This window comes from Arachis ipaensis, chromosome B05 (genome assembly GCF_000816755.2).
Source record: "Arachis ipaensis cultivar K30076 chromosome B05, Araip1.1, whole genome shotgun sequence".
In the NCBI taxonomy this organism is placed as follows: Eukaryota; Viridiplantae; Streptophyta; class Magnoliopsida; order Fabales; family Fabaceae; genus Arachis; species Arachis ipaensis.
In genome coordinates, this window is record NC_029789.2 from 66,466,676 (window position 1) to 66,489,024 (window position 22,349).

Sequence of the window (22,349 nt, forward strand, 5' to 3'; positions counted from 1 at the left end):
TGTAGGCTTTTACCAGATTTTTTTTTTTTAAAATTTGATTTAGCTATAACCACGCTTTAAAAGCGTGGCAATAGGTTCATATCTAGGCACATGACTTAAAAAGCGTGGCTACATCTCGTTATTGGCACGCTTTAAAAGCGTGGCCATATGTTTCGCTATTGGTACGCTTTAAAAGCGTAGTCATTTCTCTCTCTATTGGCACGCTTTGAAAGCGTATTCGTATCATGCTGTTGGCACGCTTTGAAAGCGTAGCCATATCTGGCGCGAGATATGGCTACGCTTAAGCGTTGCGATCTTTAAAAGCATGGCAATAGGTCACCAAAAGTGTGGCGATAGAGCAATTGGCATGCTCGCGGATGTGACCCTTTCAAAAGCGTACCAATAGCTCAAAAAGCGTGGCGAGAAGCTATCGGTACGTTTTTAAGCACTTTTTGGCACACTTTAAAAGTATGGCAGAAAGCTTATTTTCTTGTAGTGTAAGGACAAAAGCTAATAAAAAATAAAGAAAAACAAACTCCTAGAACTAGCAAAAAGCAAACAAACAATCAAAAATAAGTTATTCACAATATTCACACATAAACAATAACCAATAACAAGCACACATTGCAACTTCCCGACAATGGCACCAAAAACTTGATGTCAGCTAATCGTCGGTCTAGAATTTTTCAAAAGAATTTCGTTGCAAGCATAGTTGATGCATGTACATCATTAGTAGTTTTCCTTGTTAATTTCAGTTATATTTTAATAGTCTTTGATTTTTTTAGCTATAAACTCATAGATTAAAAAAGAATGTGTTTAATGCTTTGGATAATGTGTTTTAGGAGATTTTTGAAGATGGACTAAGCAAAACAAGACCAAAAAGAACAAAAAGCCTAAAGACACACTTTCAATCAGAGAGGACACTTTGGAAAAGAATACATTATGAAGGGACACACTTTGGAAAGCCAAGGAATGAAGAAAGAGCCCCTGGAAGCTTTGTCGTGCAATGTAAGAGAAGTGGTGTGCAATGGCAGTCGTTCGTACGCATCACTTCATGTGAATGCACAGATGTTACAATCAGAGACAAGCCTGCACACACATAATGTATGTATACGCATGATGTGATGAATCGAGAAGACCGTGCGTACGCATCACTTCACGCGTACGCACGACTGTGCTATCTACACAAGTATGCGTACAGACCTCCTCCTGCATACCCATAAACGTAGTTTGGCGTCTAGTGCAAAATTCGAATACCACAAACTAACTGGCAAGTGCATCGGATCGTACCAAGTAATACCTCAGGTGAGTGAGGGTCGATCCCACGAGGATTGATGGATCAAGCAACAATGGTTGAGTGATTTACTTAGTCAAACAAGCAAAAAGGAGTGTTTTGAGTTCAAATTTCACTAAACAGTAATAAGAGAAATTAAGAAAGAAAACAGTAAACTAATTATGAAAATTATATGAGAAAATAGTTAAGGTTTTGGAGATGTTCATATTTCAGAATTAACAATTCTTATTAACCACTTTGATTATGTAAAGATTCAATTCATAGCAAACTTTAAGTGATTAGATTCCAATTCCTTGGTAATTTAATCCTCCTCTAACTCAATCAACCGCCAATTTCTTGGTCAGTTAATCTAATTAGAGGATTTAGGTTCAAATCCTAGTTTACAAGCCACATAAAACCCTAATAATCCAAAGATGATATGATTATATGTCACGTATCACATTAAGTTCAGATAGTTAGAGAATTATGAGAATTCAGTTTTAACCTGTTATTCAGGTGAGATAACTTTTCCAAAATTCAACAAGAATTCAAGTTAGAGAAGAGTTATTTTCCAATATACTCTAATCTGTAAGATGAAGAACGAAACTAATTCTTGAAGGTAAATCAATGTATAAAATAGAATTAGAAAATAATAGTCATTAATCCATCCAAATAAATAGAACTCCTAACCCTAATAATGGTGCTTTAGTTGCTCATGGTGTGAAAATCCTAGCAGAGAAAAGTGTAAAGTCCAAAAGAGGAGAAGAAGAAGAATAGGTAAGAATATTTTCTCCTTTTATATCTAATCCTAATTAATGTAAAATATATTTTCTAAAACCTAAAAATATCTTTTCTTAATTCAAAACTAAATTAAAAACCAAATTAAATTCTAAAGTGGTGCAGACTCATGTGAAAGCCTTTCTCTTCAGCATACTGGTGCCAAACTTGAGATTAGTGGCATCTGGTACCATGCATGCATCAAGTACGCATGCATTCCCAAGCTCCTGGGGCCAAACTTCAGGTTGTGGCATTTGGCGCTAGCATGGCAATGGCGAGTGTTAAGTATTTGTGTTCTGCCGCCAAACTTCAGGTTGGTGGCGTTTGGCGCCGTGTTGGCAGAAGAAAAAGTATAGACTATTATATATCGTTGGAAAGATCTAGAAGTTGAATTTCTAATGCCGCTAAGACTGCATCAATTGGACCTCTATATCTCAAGTTATGCTCGTTGGAGTGTGAGGAGGTCAGGATTGATAGCATCCACTTTCTTCCTTTTCTTCTACACGAATTCTGTCAAACTCGTCTGAATGCTACCTGTAATAAATCAATTTGTAAAACAACTCAATGTCGCATGCATGGTGGCTTAAAACACATAAATCTTGATTTAATTCAACAATTTCACATGCAAATTCACTAAAAAAAAGATCAGAAAGATGCTCACGCATCAGCATCCCATGCCAAGTCCTGGCACCCCACGCCTGTGACCAGCACTTTCACAAAGTTCACAAAATTTTTTAAGTTCCTTGTGGCATCCCATGCCACTTCCTTAGTGTACCACGCCTTCACTTTATGCTTTCATAATTTGGACCAAGTTGATTGAAGAACCATGGCGTCCCACTCCATAGTTATCGCGTGCCACGCCTGTGACAACACTTCTATAATTTGGGCCACAAATTATTGAAGAACTGGTGGCGTCCCACGTCTAAGATCTTAACGTCCTATGCCAAGGTGCTTTTGGCCTGATAATGTTTCCTTAGCGTCCCACTCTAAAGCCATGTGTCGTGCCACGCCCTTTGTTATACAATTGGGCTTTTGGAAATGTCATCAATGTCCCACGTGAGGCTGGCAAGGTCTTGGCATCCCACACCATTGTGCCTAGTGTGCAACAATTACACATGCATGCACGAGGATTGAGTTTTTAGCACTCAAGGGAATCTTTGGGTGTCCCACGCTATTTCATCATGAATTTTCACTTTTGCATGCTTTTTCTTCACTTTTTCAATATATTCTTGCCTTGGTAAGCCTGAAATCACTCGACAAACACATCAAGGCATTGAATGGAATTAAAGTGAATTAAATTTAGCAAATTAAGGGTCTAAAAAGCATGCTTTCACTCTTAAGCATAGTTTAGGAGAAATTCACAAAACCATGCTAATTCAATGAATAAATATAGGAAAAGTTAATAAAATCCACTCAATTCAACACAAGATAAACCATAAAATTGTAGTTTATCAATCTCTCCAAACTTAAACAAAGCTTGTCCTCATGCTAAACATCAAGAAAGATACAAGAAAGGGGTATCAACATTTATTCAATGCAAACTATCTATATACAATCTATATACATGCATGCAACTATTCTAACTAATATGATCTAGTTATCTACATGTATCTACTTAGTCAAAATAAGTCAATTTTCGAGAATACATGTATAAACAACCAATGGCTAAAAGCATTAACAACCAAGTCAATTTCACAATTGAATTGAGTCATATAAAAGAATTTACAAACTTGCAAGATAAGAAATAATCATAGGTGAAAACATATAATTGGGCAATCGAACCCCTCACCGGATGTGTATACACTCTAATCGCTCAAGTGTATAGGGTTGTTCACTCAATTCTCATCTAATCATACTTTCTAAGGTTTGTTCTTCATCTAACAATCAACAATTATTCAATGTATGTATGCAAGTATCATGAGGACTTCTCAAGGTTGTAATGGGGCTAAAGGTAAAAGTAAGGATGTATATGGCTAAGTGAGCTAGAATTTGAATCTTTGATTAATCTAAGCTCTTACCAAACATATATAACAACCTATACAATTCTAATATCAAGCCTAGCTACCCATTATCTCACTTTTCACACACACTTATACATTCAATTCAATTCAATTCAATTTACATCCATATGCATTGTTCTTATTACTTTTCTTTGGGGCCTTTGTCTCCTTTTTATTATTTTTTTAAATATGAAAATATACACAATTGTCAATGCATATGGTTTACACAATTGGTGCATAAGTATGTCTTTAATTTCCAAGATGTTCAATACAAATACAAATACAAACCATACCTTTATCAACCAATGTTCCCAATTTTTCTCACACTTAAACATTACACATTCTCACTAGCCTAAACTAATCAAAGATTCAAATTAAAGACATTTATTGATTTTTCAAATCAGGCTGTTAATGTGCTAAATTAAGAACAAAAGAAAATTAATAAGGCTCAAAGTGGGCTGACAAAGGAAGATAAAAGGGTAAGGGTATTTGGGGTAAGTGAGCTATAACGAAACAAGGGCCTCAATCAAGTAAATGCATATATATACTAAATAATGGACATAGAGAATCAAACAAATCAAAGATTACGATCATAGAAAGAGAATGACACACAAGAATGAAAATAGTGGTTCATATAATGTAACCACACATTGAGGCTCAAAACTTCACAAGGTTGTGTGTTCTTAACTCAAAAATCATGTTCCACAATGTATAATTCAAGTAAGTTTCCATGAAAAATATTAACTCAAATCAATCTGAATGTTTATGCCCTATATAAAAAGGAGTTTTCTTAGAAATTTTATTAATTTAACTAAGTTTATTCTATATATGTAATGTGATTGGAAGAAAATCATCAAAAATCCTAATTTCATTTCCTAATTTTCAATCAAACCAATTCATCATGTATATAAGAAATTCAACTTGGTTCAATTATGCGCATTGTCCAATCACAACTAATCAACTACAACTATACCATGTATATACATGATAAAGAAATAAAAGACAAACATAAAGACCAGAATTCAAACTGAATAAAAAGATAAATTATAATTGAAAATAGAAATAAAAAGTATAGATTGAAATTGAATATAAAGATAATCACTCTACTTTCTACCTAATTTCTTGACGCAACAAGAAATGGACTCCTCAACCTAACTTATCAACGCCATAGTTTGGTAATTGAATCGAAGGGACTCCTCAACCTTCTACCCAATTCCCCAATGCAACAAGAGAGGGACTCCTCAACCTCAATTGTCCACACCATGGTTTCATCACGAAACCAAAAAAGGGGGATTTTAAAACCTCTAAATCATTCTATACTACGACTACAATAGCTAAGGAGGTATTTATAACCTCTTATTAGGTTTAAAAAAAGAAAACCCTAAAGCCTATAAACATAAGGCCCAATCTAATAATTAAATAAACAAAATTAAAATATATCATATTAAATTAAAATATTCTAAAAATGTAAACTAATATCTTCTAAATAATACTTGAACTCTTAATATCTCGAACATTTGAAGCACGTATCAATACATTAGCCAACATAAAAGAAGATAAAAAGTATGTAAAACTAAAATAGGAATCAACATTATGTAAAAGCAAAAATTAGAAGGTGCATTGACCCTTCGACGCAAGTTGTGACCAGGCACTTAAACTCCCCAGATTCTCCCGATGAGATGAGAATTGATTATGAATACATGCATAGACTCTTGGGGATGCGCGCTTAGGGACTATCCATGGTTCACTACCGGACATGTTGAGTTGGCTTGATAACCGAAAGATGAGACTCGTCAACCATAGGACATGCATTCATCATTTGCATATGTTTGATTTGCTTAGGTTTGCTTATTTGTATTGGTTTGCCTATATATGCCATATTATGTGATTATATGCTAGTTGCCTTACTTGAATCTACTTATGTATTACTTGTTTGCATTGTTTGTGTTTGTACAATTGAGAGGTCCCTCATGTTAGTGTTGGTTGATGCTGAGGGCTAGTGCTGGTTCTGATTATGGTTCTGTTTCATTGGAGAATTGAGAAAGAATGAGAATTTTTTACTTAGACTTAGAAATCCCTTATGATAGTTGTCAAGTTATGGATTAGAGAGAATTTAAGATGGATATAATGTTGTGTGGATAATTAAGATTGCATAGTGAGTTTGTGTTGCCTTATACAGTATTTATTTGGCACTTTTACTGTATTGGGAACCCATGGGTCGGGAATTCTCATTCCGTATATATCTCTTATTTTTTAGATGCAGGTCCATGCGCTCAGCAGTAAGCTGTACTTCATCTGAGAGATGGAGAATATCATTAGACTCCTGTTTTTCATTTTGTTTAGAATCTCTCCATGCTATTTTGGAAAACTTATATGTATGTATTTATTCCTTTTAAAAACTTGCCTATAGAGGTCTTTATCTATATGTTGGGAGAGATAGAAAAATACTATTGTCAAACTTATTTTAATTCTGTAACCCTAGCCGGCCTAAACTTTGCAGGTCACGACTAGTGGCTATTTACTAATGTTATATACTTATATCCTGTCTTTATCTTATTCTTCTTTATTACTTCATCTTAATCCTTGCTTTCCGAATGCTCTTTATCTTTTGTTTATCGATACGTGAGTGTTCTGATTCGCGATTTTATTTTACTCTTTTTCAGTCTTCTCGTATAATAACCCTTCAATTATATATATTATACAAAATAAAGCAAAATATAAAACTCGAGCTATCCTCCGCTTTGTCACCATCCGCCAACTCACCGAGGTGGGTTGCGACCTGCGTCTGAAAAACAATAACAACATATGGTATGAGAACCGGGGGTTCTCAGTATGGTGACAGTGCCCAATAGATAAGATATAAGGTTCCGGGAAGTCAAAGGTAATCCTAGATCTTCAAACCATATAAAATTCAACTTATAATAAAATCTTAAACCATAAAGGGTTATCTAACTTAAGGATTTTCTACTCTACAGAACACTGTTGTCCCACAGCCTTCGCCAACCTATCCTCCATGCGATCCCATTGCCACCGCCTAGCTACCAAGCCTCGTCAATCCCAGCAGAAAACAAATAATGCAAGTAAAACACAAGTAATAACATATACCACAAGTAATCCAATTAGAATGTAAACATGTTGTACAAGAATGCATATGATGAATGCCTATCCTATTGGCCGTGATATCACTTGTCGGGTCAACTGCCAACTTGACACATCCCCTCGGGATGTCACCTTTCTGTCATGAATATATAATTGTGCCCTGAGATATAATGCCCTAACACACTCTTACGAGATATAGTGTTCGAGCACACTCTTGTGACCAGAAAGGATGCGAGTGGAAAATACTGCCTCAAACCTCACATCTCAATGTAAGCAGGATTAACCACCGTCCCTACACCGGCGCCGCAATATCGACAAGCGGGATTAACCACCGTCCTCGCCAGGCACACAACGACTTACCAATCATAGTACAAAAGAATATGTATCTAATTCAGTGATCACTTCTTATAAATCGCAAGTCCTTTAACTTTCATTTCGTTAGTGTCAACAACCTCAATCTTTTATTTTTCTCAATTTATTACCAACGCAACACTCCACCAATCCACTCAAATTTCATCCACAAAAATTTCCATATCTAAGTCACCGTCTCTAATCTCCTAATAGAAATATATCCAACTAAGTCCACTAAAGGTACTCTCCCTTGTCCCAAAGTCTAAATACTAGCTAAGGGATCCTAAACAGCAGTTACAGAGGTTTACTAAGCTAGAGGAATACTTTAAAACTCAAAAATCACATTTTCAACACATGTGTATGCATGCCCGTTTTCCATATGCATGAGTGTTAAAACAACAATGTCGCGTGATAAACTACTATTTTATGATTTATATTGTGTTTAATTGAGTGGTTTTTATCAAGCCATTACCTGGTTATTCATATGAATTGCATGATTTTATAATTCCTTCCTAGTATTGTTTGTGGTTGAAAACTTGCTTCCTAGAAACCTTTAATTAGTATATTTTTACTCTCCTTTATACCATTCGTACCGTGATCCGTGTGTTAAGTGTTTCAGGCTTCACAGGACAGGAATGGCTATGAGAATGGAGAGGAAGCTTGCAAAATTGGAAGGAATACAATAAACCAAGGAGATGACCAGCGAACACTGACGCGATCGCATGGCTCATGCGAGCGCGCGAAATGAAGAAATTGTAGCGACGCGAATGCGTGCCTGACGCAAACGCATGGATTGGATTCTGCACGAATGACGCGAACGCGTGGACGACGCGAACGCGTGACAAGAAAAATCGCTGAATGATGCGAACGCGTGGACGACGCGTACGCATGACCTGCACGATCTGCAGAAATTACAGAATACGCTGAAAACAATTTCGGGCCGCGTTTTAATCCAGTTTTCAGCCTAGAAACACAGACTAAAGCCAGGGAACATACAGAGACCCAACATGCATCGACACACATTCAGATACATTGATATGAGGATTACTTTTAGTTTTAGATATGAATCTAGATTAGGTTTACATTGATAGGTTATGCTTTTGCTTTGGGGATTTTGGGTGCTGAAGAGTCATTATCTCCGTTGAAGACATCACTTTAGTTTGTTTCCTTATTCCTTTACTCTTTTCAAGTTGATCATTGACCCTATTCAATTAAGTATGTTGCATTTTGACATTGATGAAACTGTAGCTGAAGTTCAATAAGAAGAAATGTAAGAGAAGCACTTGGAGCAAGGTCTAAGTGTGGGGACACTTTCTGAAAACATTGAGAAGACTTTACCTTTATCACCAGCCCTGGATGATCCAGAGCCTAGCTATGAGCAGAAATTAGAATTAAAGCCCCTCCCTCCACACCTCAAGTATGCTTACCTTGAGGACAAGCAGAAGTTCCCAGTTACCATTGCAAGGGAACTCACTTCCCAACAAGAAGAGCAACTGCTCATGTGCTGAGAAAACACAAGAAAGTAATTGGATGGAGCTTGGCGGATATATTAGGCATCAGCCCTCAAGTTTGTGAGCACAGAATATTCTTAGAAGATGGAGCAAGGCCTGTCCGTCAGCCTCAAAGAAGATTGAATCCCACCATCTTAGAAGTTGTCAAGAAAGAAGTAACCAGACTACTTGAAGCAGATATCATTTACCCCATCTCAGACAGTGAATGGGTCAGCCCAGTACAAGTGGTGCCTAAGAAGTCTGGAGTCACAACAATAAAGAATGAGCATGGACAACTCCTGACAACTAGAGTGCAGAATTCATGGAGAGTTTGCATTGACTATAGGCGTCTCAACCAAGCCACTCGCAAGGATCATTACCCCTTGCCATTCATTGATCAAATGCTTGATCGCCTGTCAGGTAAATCCCATTATTGCTTTTTAGATGGCTATACAGGATACTTTCAAATTCATATAGCTCCTGAAGATCAGGAGAAGACCACTTTTACATATCCCTTTGGAACATATGCTTATAAAAGAATGCCTTTTGGCTTGTGTAATGCACCTGCTACTTTCCAAAGATGCATGATGAGTATCTTTTCAGATCTTATTGAGAACTATATGAAAGTTTTTATGGATGATTTTAGCGTATATGGTGATTCATTTAGCCTTTGCTTGGATAGTTTATCTAGAGTATTAGACAGGTGTGTTAGTACAAACCTTGTATTAAATATTGAAAAATGTCACTTTATGGTAAAACAAGGAATTGTACTAGGACATGTTGTGTCTAATACTGGCATTTCTGTAGACCCAGCAAAGGTGGATGTTATTTCTAGTTTACCTTACCCTTCCTCCGTGAGGGAAGTCCGTTCGTTCCTTGGCCATGCAGGTTTTTACAGGAGATTCATTAAGGACTTCAGTAAGGTAGCATTGCCTTTATCCAGATTGCTACAGAAAGATATTGAGTTCAAGTTCAGTGTGGATTGTATGCAAGCATTTCATAAGCTGAAAATCGCCCTGACTCAAGCTCCAATTGTGAGAGGACCAGACTGGAGCCAGCCATTTGAAATTATGTGTGATGCTTCCAACTATGCAGTAGGAGCGATGCTGTCTCAGTGCAAAGGTAAGGATCCTTTTGTAATTGCTTATGCATCTAAGACTTTAGATCCTTCTCAATCTAACTATACTACTACTGAAAAAGAGCTTCTAGCTATCGTTTTTGCTCTGGATAAATTCTGAGCCTATTTACTTGGTACTAAGGTAGTAGTGTACTCAGATCATGCAGCTCTAAAATATTTACTAGCTAAAAAGGAGTCCAAACCAAGGCTAATACGTTGGACACTGCTGCTGCAAGAATTTGATCTAGAAATTAAGGATAGGAGTGGTAACGAGAATTTAGTAGCAGACCACTTGAGTCGCCTTGAGCACATTAAGGATGACTTCACTCCTATAAATGATAATTTCCCATTTGATAGCTTACATGCAGTATCTGAAGTAGTTCCTTGGTATGCACCTGTAGCTAATTATCTAGTTAGCCACACTTTTCCTCCAAATTTTACTAAGCATCAAAGAGACAAGCTGAAAAGCGAGTCTAAATATTACATATGGGATGACCCATATTTATGGAGGTGTGGTGCTGACCAGGTAATTAGACGGTGTGTGCCTCAATCAAAATTTCAGTCCATTTTAGAGGCCTGCCACTCATCTGAGAGTGGAGGACATTTTGGCCCTCAAAGAACAGCTAGAAAAATTATAGACTGTGGATTCTGGTGGCCTACTCTTTTTAAAGACGCTGCTGAATTTTGTAAATCTTGTTCCCCTTGCCAAAGGTTTGGTAATATATCCAAGAGGGATGAGATGCCTCAACAGATTATGCTTTTCTGTGAAATTTTTTATGTTTAGGGCATTGACTTCATGGGTCCATCTCCAAATTCTAATGGTTACTTTTATATATTGTTAGCCGTAGATTATGTTTCCAAATGGGTGGAAGCAATTCCCACACGTACTGATGATGCTAACACTATTGTTTTCTTTGTTAGAAACCATATTATTTGCCGCTTTGGATCACCACGAGCAATCGTGAGTGATCAAGGCACCCACTTTTGTAATAGGAGACTAACAGGATTATTGAAGAAGCATGGGATAATTCATAAAGTAGCAACAGCTTACCATCCCCAGACCAATGGGCAAGCAGAAGTCTCTAACAGAGAAATTAAGCGTATTCTGGAGAAGATAGTAAAACCTCATCGGAAGGACTGGAGTGCCAGACTACAAGATGCACTCTGGGCATATAGAACAGCGTACAAAACACCCATTCGGATGAGCCCCTTCCGCTTAGTATACGGAAACGCTTGCCACCTTCCAGTAGAGGTGGAACACAAGGCTTTTTGGGCTGTGAGGGAGTGCAACATGAATTATGAAAAATCTGGTACTGAAAGGAAGCTGCAACTAGCAGAATTGGAGAATCTTCGCCTAGAAGCATATGACAACTCCAGGAGATACAAAGAAAAGATGAAGGCTATCCATGACAAGCACATAAAAATGAGAGAATTCAGACTAGGGGAATTAGTTCTTCTTTATAACTCCAGACTGAGGCTTATGCCAGGTAAACTGAGATCAAGATGGGAAGGTCCCTATAGAGTAGAAAAGGTAGAGTCATACAAAGTTTTCCACCTGCGTCATCCTAGTAGCTCCAAATTTCTAAAGGTCAATGGACATTGCCTAAAGCTTTATCATGGTGAGAAGATGAATGATCATAAAGAACTAGAGGTTTTCCTCTTGGAAGACCCACCAACAGAAGCATAATGAGCCTAAGAAGCGTCCAACTTAAGGACGTAAAAGCAAAGTGCTAGGTGGGAGATAACCCACCATGGTATGATCGTTCCGTTTCAGTCTTAGATTTATTTTACTTTATTTCTATTTTCATGGTGTTAATGACCCTTCTTATAATTTCTGCATATAGCCTGCATTTTGCATTTGCATTCTGCATATTTATATATAAAAAAAACCCACGCGTCCCTGACGTGTCTGCGTCATAGTTGCGTTAGGAAGAAAAGAGAATTGAATAAAAAGTCACAGGAAAGTGTGGCTAGAGGCGTGCATTAGGCACAAACATGCCCACGCAACCGCGTCGATGACGCGGCCGCGTCATTTTGGAAAATAGCCTCCCACGCGTCCGCGTCACCCACGCGAACGCGTGCCCCTAAAAATCGACGTAAAAGAGGTGTATGGCAGCAAGTTACGATAGAGTGGGGCTGGAATGATGCTAGATGCACCAGCCCTATCACGCGACCGCGTGCCCCACGCGTCCGCGTCATTTTCCAACAACATATAGCCATTCACGCGATTGCGTCACCCACGCGAACGCGTCACCCTAAATTTTGGCAAAATGAGTTTGAAACAGAGAGTCACGCGAACGCGAGGCTGCTCTCGGGCCACTAGCACAAATCAAGTCACGCGTCCGCATCACATGCGGCGCACAGCTTATCCAAATCAGCCAAATATCTTATCTTTTCTTCCCCAAATCCTAATTTTTCTTTTTCCTTTCTTATTTCTTTCTTCTCCCTTCTTCCTTCTTTATTCTTTCTCAATTTTTTTTTTACTTTCTCCTATTTTTCACACCCATTATCAAGGTTCTTTTCTTCTTCCCTTTTTACTTTTCTATTATTATTATTTCTATTTTTATTTATGTCTTCTTCTTCTTTTCCTTTTACTTTCATTATATATGTTTTTCTTTTTCTTTCTTTTTCTCTTTATTCCTTTACTTAGTGTTAGAAATTTATTTGGGTCATTATATTCTATATTTTTCTTGTGGATTATTAAAGAATTGTTTGACAATTAATACTACTCCTTAAAGGGTTGCTTGCATGTTCTATTTTACATTTTCAAAAACATATTTACCATGCATGCTAAGTGTTTGTGAAAAAGCCCATATGGCATTGCACATTATTTTTAATTATTCTATTCTACTACTTTAATGCCTGTTTTTCACAAAACCCCTTTCATATATCATTAATTAAATATAATTATCAATACAAACAGATTATTAGTTTGAAAGGCTTGGTAATCTAACTTGGACATTAAATGCTTGATCTATGCTACTCATGCCTTTGCTAGCATGCCAATAAACATCTTGCATTTAATTGCCATCACATGCACTTGCTATGTTACCTTTGATGAACTTTTCACATGTAGTCTAGACCATGTGTTAACGACATCCTTCTTTACCGTGCATTGATTATCACCCATAATATTTGCTCCCTTGCTCGAACCCTTAGCTTTACATATTACTTTCTTTTTTTCCTTTTTCAGGATGGCCACCAAGAAAGGTAAAGAGAAAGCTACTCCCAAACCACCAGCAAGGAGAGGAACAAAAAGAGCATTAATGGCATAACCATCTTCAACAGCGGTAAAACCCTCAACAAAACGAATCAAGATGATCATTAAGGTCGAGGAAAAAGAAAAAGCTTTTCCAGCAAAGAACACTGCGCGGTTCACTAACCGCTACTGTGAGCAGATGTTCCCCATCCTGGCAGAGAGAAATTATAACAATGAGTACATTCTCATCCTCCCAACCAACATTGCTGAATTTGTTGAGCCCCGCATTGAGCGAAGACAGTGGAGATTCCTACGGAGACAGCCACGGCAGGTTAATCTTTCATGGGTAGTCGAATTCTACTCCAATTTTCACATGCCAACCATGCAGTCTGTCTATGTCCGTCAGAAGCAAGTCCCCATAACTGAAGAGGCCATTCAACAAGCTTTAGATCTTCCCTCTGCTCCAAAAGGATTGGACGCATTCCAAGAAGCCTCACTCAAGCGCCGGACATACCAATTTGACTGGGACGCCGTTCTTAGAGTTATAGCACAACCTGGCAGTAGATGGATCTACAAATACCATCATTCCCGACCTAAGGGCATATCGGCTTCAGCACTCACCTTGGAGGCTCGAGTATGGGCACAGATCATGTCCCATTACGTCTTTCCGAGCACTCACAAATCCTCCTTCACTGCAGACATGGCTGTTTTATTCTGGTGTATCCTTACAGACCAGCACATCAATTTACCAAGACACATTCAAGCTGCTCTAGGACACGTACAAATTACGGGCAACCTACCTTTCTCCGCCTTGGTTTCAGATCTAGTCTCAGCAGTCGGAGTCTCCTATAGAGCTGGGGATACCAAGGCCATGATTCCACGAGATGATCAATACGTCCCTAACGGGAAGTATATCAGACCTCCAGCAGCCACTATCAACCAGAGCACAGAACCAGCAGAAGATATTCCTTCTTCTTCCACATCACAAGCACCTTCAACAAACCAACTGCTCCATCAGATACTTGAGAGGCTAGACCGGCTGGACCAGAAAGGAAAGCAAAGAGAGCGCCGTAACAAGTGCAGATTTACATACCTCAAGGAGCTACTTGTTGGTAACCACCCACCTACAGAAGACCCAGACACCCCGGACTCCACCTCATTTACCAGCACAGGGAGCCATGACGGTCCCAATGGTGGAGATACTGCTACTAGCCCCCCTTTGTTCCTGACAGATGGCACCGAGGACGGTGCAAAGCTTTAAGTGTAGGAAGGTCAGTCAGTACCTGACTTCCGGAGGTAATTTCTTTTCCTTAAAACACCAATAAAATAGGATATTTAGTTAGTTTTTCTTTTGTAAAATAGGATAAATTGCATAATAATAGGTTAATTGCATGCATGTTCTACTTGATTGAAAAATAATAAGTTTCTTTTAAGGCCCTATTTTTGAAAAATTTCACTAATTTAAATCAAAACTTTTTGTGTTAAAATTGTTAGAAGTTGTATTTGGAACATAGTTAAAAGCTAGAACACACAACCCATAAGACTTGAGCCTAATAACATGGTTACATTATTTAACCATAAATTTTTTATTCTTGTGTGTTTACTTCTCTATTATTGTAACTTTTATTTTGTTTCATCCTATATGTCCAATGTTTAATGTGTTATATGCATGCATATGATTGAGGCCATTACTTGTTTAGCTCACTTATCCCAAATAAGCCTACCCTTTCAATAACCTTTGTTAACCACATTATTTAACCAATTTGTTCTATATTTTACCACATTACTAGCCTTAAGCGGAAAAATAATTAAATATCCCAATTGAATCTTTGGTTAGCTTAAGATAGAAATTGTGTGTTAATTGAGTATGGAAAACTATGGGAACATGGGTTAATAAGGGAATGTGTCATGATAAAATAATGGGAAATTGGGTACCTACTCATGTAAAATAGAAAAATTAAAAATCCATGTGCATTGATATGTTATTTATAAAAAAAATTTTCAAAAATGTTCAATAAATATTTAAATAAATAAGGGGACAAAATTAAACCAATTCTAAGTTAAGTAAAGCTCCAATGCATATGTGATACAAGTTAAGAGAAAAAGTTAATACATGAGTATGGAATGTGAAAGTGGGAATTTTGGGTAGCTAAGCTTGAATTTAAAGCATATATAAAAGTATGTATGTTAGGTGAAAGCTTGGGTTAGTCAAAGATTCAATTTATAAGCTCACTTAGCCATATGCATACCCTTACCCTTACCTACCTTAACCCCATTACAACCTTGAAAAGACCTCATGATGTTTGCATTGGTACATTAAATATTGTTGATTGGTTAGGTGAAGAACAAAATTTAGAAAGCATGATTAGAGAAGAGTAGAGTGATTACCCTATACACTTGAGAGACTAGAGTGCACATACACCATCAGTGAGGGTGCAATGCTTAATTCTATGTTCCCTGCTTTCATGAGCTGTCTTCTTACAATGTTACCTGTTTTTACTATATAATTTGAATTAGTGGAATTTGATTTATGTTTGTCTTGAAGAGCTTATTTACTTTTAACCAAGTAGACAAGAATCATATAGTTGCATTCATATATATAGGTTGCATTGCATTGCATGAGTCCTACATTTCCCTACTCATTTATTTTATCTCCTTAAACTAAGCATGAGGACATGCTAATGTTTAAGTGTGGGGAGGTTGATAAACCACTATTTTATGATTTATATTGTGTTTAATTGAGTGGTTTTTATCAAGCCATTACCTACTTATTCATATGAATTGCATGATTTTATAATTCCTTCCTAGTATTGTTTGTGGTTGAAAACTTGCTTCCTAGAAACCTTTAATTAGTATATTTTAACTCTCTTTTATACCATTCGATACCGTGATCCATGTGTTAAGTGTTTCAGGCTTCACAGAACAGGAATGGCTCAGAGAATGGAGAGGAAGCTTGCAAAATTAGAAGGAACACAAGAAACCAAGGAGATGACCAGCGAACACTGACGCGATCGCATGGCTCATGCGAGCGTGCGAAATGAAGAAATCGCAGCGAAGCGAACGCGTGCCTGACGCAAACGCGTGGATTGGATTCTGCACGAATGACGCGAACGCGTAAACGACGCGAACGCATGACAAAGAAAATCGCTAAATGACGTGAACGCGTGGACGACGCGTACGCGTAACCTGCGCGATCTGCAGAAATTACAAAATACGCTGAAAACGATTTCGGGCCGCGTTTTAATCCAGTTTACGGCCCAGAAACACAAACTAAAGCCAGGGAACATGCAGAGACTCAACACGCATCGACACACATTCAGATACATTGATATGAGGATTACTTTTAGATTTAGATCTGAATCTAGATTAGCTTTACATTGATAGTTTATGCTTTTGCTTTAGATTTTGGGTGCTGAAGAGTCATTATCTCCGTTGAAGACATCACTTTAGTTTGTTTCCTTATTGCTTTACTCTTTTCAAGTTGATCATTGACCCTATTCAATTAAGTATGTTGCATTTTGAATTTATTAATATATAGAGTTATTTTTATTTTTAATTAATTTTAAATCTCTATTTTATTTTATTTAATTATGTCTTCTTATATTTTTATGAGTATTAAATCCATGTCAATGGAGTAGATTTTCTACTTGATATGGGGGTTGATTAAAAGGAGACACTTGAGTTGGAATGTTAAATTGGACATTGTTGGCTAATTCTGTATCTACTAACGCTAGACCTTCCCAAGGGAGAGGACTAGGATTTGCGGATAAGAGTTAGCTCAATCACTTGACTTTCCTTTATTTAGTAAGGGTTAACTAAGTGAAAACAACCACCTCTTTACACTATACTAGAGAAGATTCCAACAAGGATAGAACTTCTAATTAATCATTCCCCCAGTCAAGGCCTTTTAATATTAATAATTATTTTTAGTTTATTTTCATTGCCTTAATTTACAATTATTTTATTTACTCATTATCCAACTCAAACTTTCTGGAAATTTTCTGATTAATAAATTAGCACTATTTCCTGCAACTCGTTGGGAGACGACCTGGGACTCATACTCTCAGTATTTTTATTTCTAAAATTTGTGACAACTTTTCTAAATTGACGAGACGGATCTTAGCTGGTTAAGAACTATACTCACGACGTATTCCATGTTTTGATTTCTTAATTAGCCGACTTCTGCCTGCCGTTCATCGCGTCCGCAAGCTACGTCTGCATACACGAGCACTTGAAACAGAAATAGGGTCCCGAACGTCGGTCACCACTCAAGAATCCACCGAACGTCCATCTCTTCTGTGCCGCTACGCCAGAGATCCCGTTCTTCTTAGATCGTTGATTCCTGCTTAGTTGCTGCAGTTCTCTTATTCGTTTGTCTCAACCTCTGCTACTCTGCTTGCCTTCTATCGGGTTGCATTCAATTTGCTTTTGTTCTCCATGGCATTCTTCCCTGTGCTAATGTGTTGATTTATTTAGGGGTAAACATTTATGTTTAGTTTTTAATTTAGGGTTCCAATATCATTTTTGATTTGTTGATTCTTTCCTTTTTGAATGCAGAATTAATTCTAGTCCATTTTTTTATTTTTAAATTTTTTAAATGCAGATTTGGTTTTTTATTCTTTTCAAATTTTAAAACTTTTCTTTGTTTTTGCAATCGAAAATATCCACTATCCAATTCGATCATATTCGCAACTTTACAGATCGAATCAGATTCGAATTCAAAAGTGCAGATCCTGGATCCGATCCGATATTTTATCGTGCGGATCGAATCGAAATTATAGCCATATCTGATCTAATTCTGATCTAATTCATGTGCAGCCCTAATTAAAATGTCTCCATATAACCTCAGTCACAAATTCAGACAGTGAAAACAACCACTAATTTAATTATCAGGTTAAACTGTGAACACTACGCCTTTTTGGTGCGGCCCTTCCGCAGACTCTACATTTACGCGGTATGCTAGTGCACCGGAATGTCTTATTATTGTAGTCAGCTCAGTTTCAGATATTCGTTTAGGATTAGTTAAACTATCCGAAATTGATACTAGTATACAGATAAGAATTTATCATATTTTTTTTATTTATTTCCTTTTTGGTCTAGAGGTTATATGAAAATAAGTGGAAGGCTCACTTTCAATACAACACAATCCATACCCAAAAGACAGGCAATCAATATCTTAAGAAAAAAGTGAAATAATGGTATGTAACTAAATTCCTAACTATTAGTTTTAGCGGTATACATTTAAGAGAATGAAATTATAGAATTATTATGTATTGCTTACATGCATATGACTCAAACAACCCGCATTGGAGAAGGAAATGAAAAAGATATGCGTCAAATTAACTTCTACTGCTAAGTTCTAATGAGTATACTTTAACATGGTGTAGTAGTCAGCAGTCAAAGTTACATATAGCATTCGGTAGCAACTGCTCAAGTTTGGGAATACAAACATCAAAATTTCGCTGTACATTGATCAATAATACAAGCTGCTAACCTTGCAGGGATGCAAACTCATTCGTTTTCCAATAAAGGCTTGTTGCACGGATTAAGGACCCCAGCCAGAGATCAGTGTCACAATATCCTGCCCTTTTTCAATCGGTTAAGGCCTGTCATGTACATGGATGACATGTTGTCAAGAAACTCTAATGCTCATGCTTTCAGGCTCAAAGACCGTTCAATTTCTTCAAGCGACCGCCCCTTGGTTTCTACGATGAAGTAATAGGCAAATGCTGCAGCTACCAAAGAAACTGCTCCAAAGCTGGCATATACTGGTGCAACTCCGAATTTCTCCACCAACTCAAGGAAGAATAAGCCCACTACAAAGTTGCACGCCTGAATATGAAGCATTAAATACTAAATTGAACACACCATGATGAAAAAGAATGGCTGGTATATAAATCAACTTACTGTATTCTTCGGTAGTTATGAAAACAACTTTGATAAAGACAAAGCAACAAAAAAGTGAGATAAAACAGCTTCCAATAATACAGGCAAAGCAACAAAATATTTTATTACCCACCCAATGGGTAGAAAAACTGACCCCCATGATCTTCCCCCTAGTCCTTGTGCTGCTAAGCTCCGGAATAATTATTCCTGTCACAGGACCAGCTCCAATTGCAAAAGAGAATATATACCTGTGAAATTGGATAGAGGGAAAATGCATGATTCATTTTCCAAAACCTCAGAAAATATCAAACTCTGGAAACCTCAGGAATCAAATCTTGGTGTCATCATCTGTGGTCAATTTTGAATGGTGAAACAATTATACTGACAAAATGTTTTTCTGTTGTTTTCTTTTATGATAAAAAAAATATTGATATGTTATTTCACAACATTATTCAGTGAGTAAAAATAATAAGCTATTCCAAATCCAAAGGCAACCTTAATACGGATACCATTTTGGCCAGAAAATACATAGAACCGTGACTTTGTAAACAATACATGGCAAAGGTACTATTTAGCTAGAACAGCTCATAATAAAAAGCAACTATAAATTTTTCACACTTTTGGTTATATGCAGCACATGCATGCTGCTTTAAAATTACTTGAGTTAATACATCCAAACATAATTTATTCCAAAGTAGCTTTTATTCCCTTTCTTTTCAAACTTATTATCCAAATATCCATGGTTAACTATTCCAATCATACCGAATTATTTAGCCATAGTCTAACCAAGTTTAAAACACCCATTTCTACAAATAAGTAAACACAAGCTAGCGGAAATATTTATTCGATAAACTATTATATCAGCAGCAAGTGAATTCATACATGATAGTTCCCAGTATTGATAAGTTGTTGCTTAGCAGCTCATCCAATGGAAATACGACAGCAAAAGCCACAAGAAACATAGAAATTGCCTACAGAGAAGCATATTTGAAAATCGTTGGTAAAACAGTCAAAATGCTGGTCTGAGCTAGGTACAAGACAAAAAGCAATTGATTTGTGCGCCTATGCACACACGTGAATGGTTGTGCTATTGTTACATATTGTACACTCTCACCATCCCCAGGTAGCTTCCTATTAGAAGTTTCTGTCTTCCTTCCCTATCAACCAAGTATAAAGCACAGAGTGCACCTGAAAGAAACAAATAGGTCACAGCAATTGGAATTTGATACCTAGGGATCGTTATGTCTAAGTATTCTGTTTGGTTCAAAATAAAAGTAGAAACTGAAATAAATGAAACGACTAAATTACCCTATTAATTAAAAAGGAAAAAAAAAAAAGCCCAACTCCCTAACCAACTCTGCAGACATTCCTTTCCCATTTCCCATCTGTCTCACTATTGTTATCATATTTGATTTCTTGAATTTGCTCTGTTGTTCTCCTCTTTATTTGCTCTATTGTTTTATGGTGCCTTCTTGAATTTGTTTCTATACTTGGTTGTAAGGGCTACTAGAGAAGAGCAAATTGGTTGCTATTGATGCTGGAAACAAGGGCTACCCTCAAAATAAGGTATGTAACTTGATGATTATGATATCTTTGACATAAAATTTCTGATGCATTGATGATGACACTGATCTTAGGTAGTTAACATCGTGGTTAGCTTTGCATAAAGTCACAATTTGACTAGTTGTTTTCAACTGTGAGGGGTTTTGAGGTTTTCAGATTTGATGAGTTATTGTGGTGTCTGATCCTTTTTACTGGTTCTTTAAAGAACAAATTTCACAAGCTAGTTGAACTTTAATGGATAATTACCACTTTAATTTTGTGATATCTCTCTACCTTCATTCTGTTTCTTTGAAGGGATGAAAAGTAAGTTATTATGTCTTAGATTTTCAATAGAGGTACTTATCAAGTAATAGATAGAGGGAAATAATGAACTAATTCGGTGTGTCGATGAAATCAAAGGGGAGAAAATGAAGGTTAGAGGGTGATTGAGTTTTGGGGCACATAAGTTTGTGCTAAGAGTTATTTTTTACACCATGGCGGCAGCGATGGGACAGAGGCTTCAGCAAGGTCTGCATGATGGTGGTGCTTCAGCATTTGAGAAGAGAAACAACGAATGAGAAAAAGCCCTAATTAGTTTTGAACAAAAACTTGGAATTTTAAACTTTGAATGAGGGTATTCTTTGAAGAAATTATTAGTAAAATTTCAGTCGCCATCCCAAAAAATTGCAGTCCCCACTTTCTTGAGGTACTAAAGGGACTGAAATTTTAGTTCTAGTCTCAAGCCAACAAACATAGTAGTGAGTCTCATTCCCTCGGTCTCAATCTCAATACCTCAAAACAAACACAGCCTAAGAGAAATCAAGTTTGTGAATGCAAAAGAATGCAGTGTAGACTGTTCACCTGCAAAGTTAGTAAGTCCAACGAATAAGCTTGCCAAAGCACTGCTTTGAATTCCAACATCTTGGAACGTCAATGATGAAAAGTATAGAACTCCATTTATTCCAGCAAACTGCTGAAGTGTAAAAAGAGTCCCTCCAATAAAGGCAACTGCATTGTTACATGATAATATCACGAATTTCATTCACAATTCAAGTAATGACAGCAAGTAATGACTATCAACGTATACTTATATATCAAGAGGGGGAAGGTCTACTTCATGCAATGCATAAGTCAAAGCTGATAAACTGATGTCGTAGTTAAGTTAAAATACTCATGGATCCATATATTTGGTATAATCAAACATATATTCTTTGCTGGACGTATCACTAGGAAGAGATAGAGAAACAGGTTTTATAGGTCAAGTCAACCAATTTGACCGGCTACTTTTGTCCTGTTCAGTTTCTATTATTCAACAAGAAAAAAAAGTCTAATCCACTGGTTTGAGCAGGTTGGGGAGAGTTTGTTTGTTTTTATATCATATCCCTCACTCACACTTCACCTCACTGGGCCAAAGCTTAAAAGATTGCCACCAGGTCACACCGTCACAAATGTATAGTAGCCCATTTCTATCTCTCATTCTCACTGCGAGGACTAATGTGTTTAACTTTTGTATTGCAAAAGATTCATTTCTACCCCCTCAATCTTGTAATGAATGCTTCACATAAACACTACAATATCAAGCCGAAGTTAACCTTTTCATTTCTCTCTCAACCAGTGTCTACACACTCTCTGATTT

The 22,349-nt window shown here is 37.0% G+C and overlaps 1 protein-coding gene across 7 annotated transcripts in view; it reads right to left on the reverse strand.

The window, feature by feature from the left end:
* Positions 18,522-22,349, reverse strand: part of LOC107643671 (probable plastidic glucose transporter 1) — a 20,060-nt gene continuing 16,232 nt past the window's right edge. For 3 of the 7 annotated variants that reach the window (XM_016347389.1, XM_016347386.2, XM_021123971.1), the window contains 4 exons: positions 21,575-21,721; positions 20,286-20,359; positions 20,054-20,142; positions 18,522-19,419 (listed from right to left, as the gene is read on the reverse strand). In XM_016347389.1, the coding sequence (XP_016202875.1) occupies positions 19,083-19,419; positions 20,054-20,142; positions 20,286-20,359; positions 21,575-21,721 (647 nt within the window). In that variant the 3' untranslated portion in view covers positions 18,522-19,082. The remainder of the gene's footprint in view (positions 19,420-20,053; positions 20,143-20,285; positions 20,360-21,574; positions 21,722-22,349) is intronic. The other 4 variants (XM_021123969.1, XM_016347388.2, XM_016347387.2 and 1 more) reach the window with 4 other exon arrangements.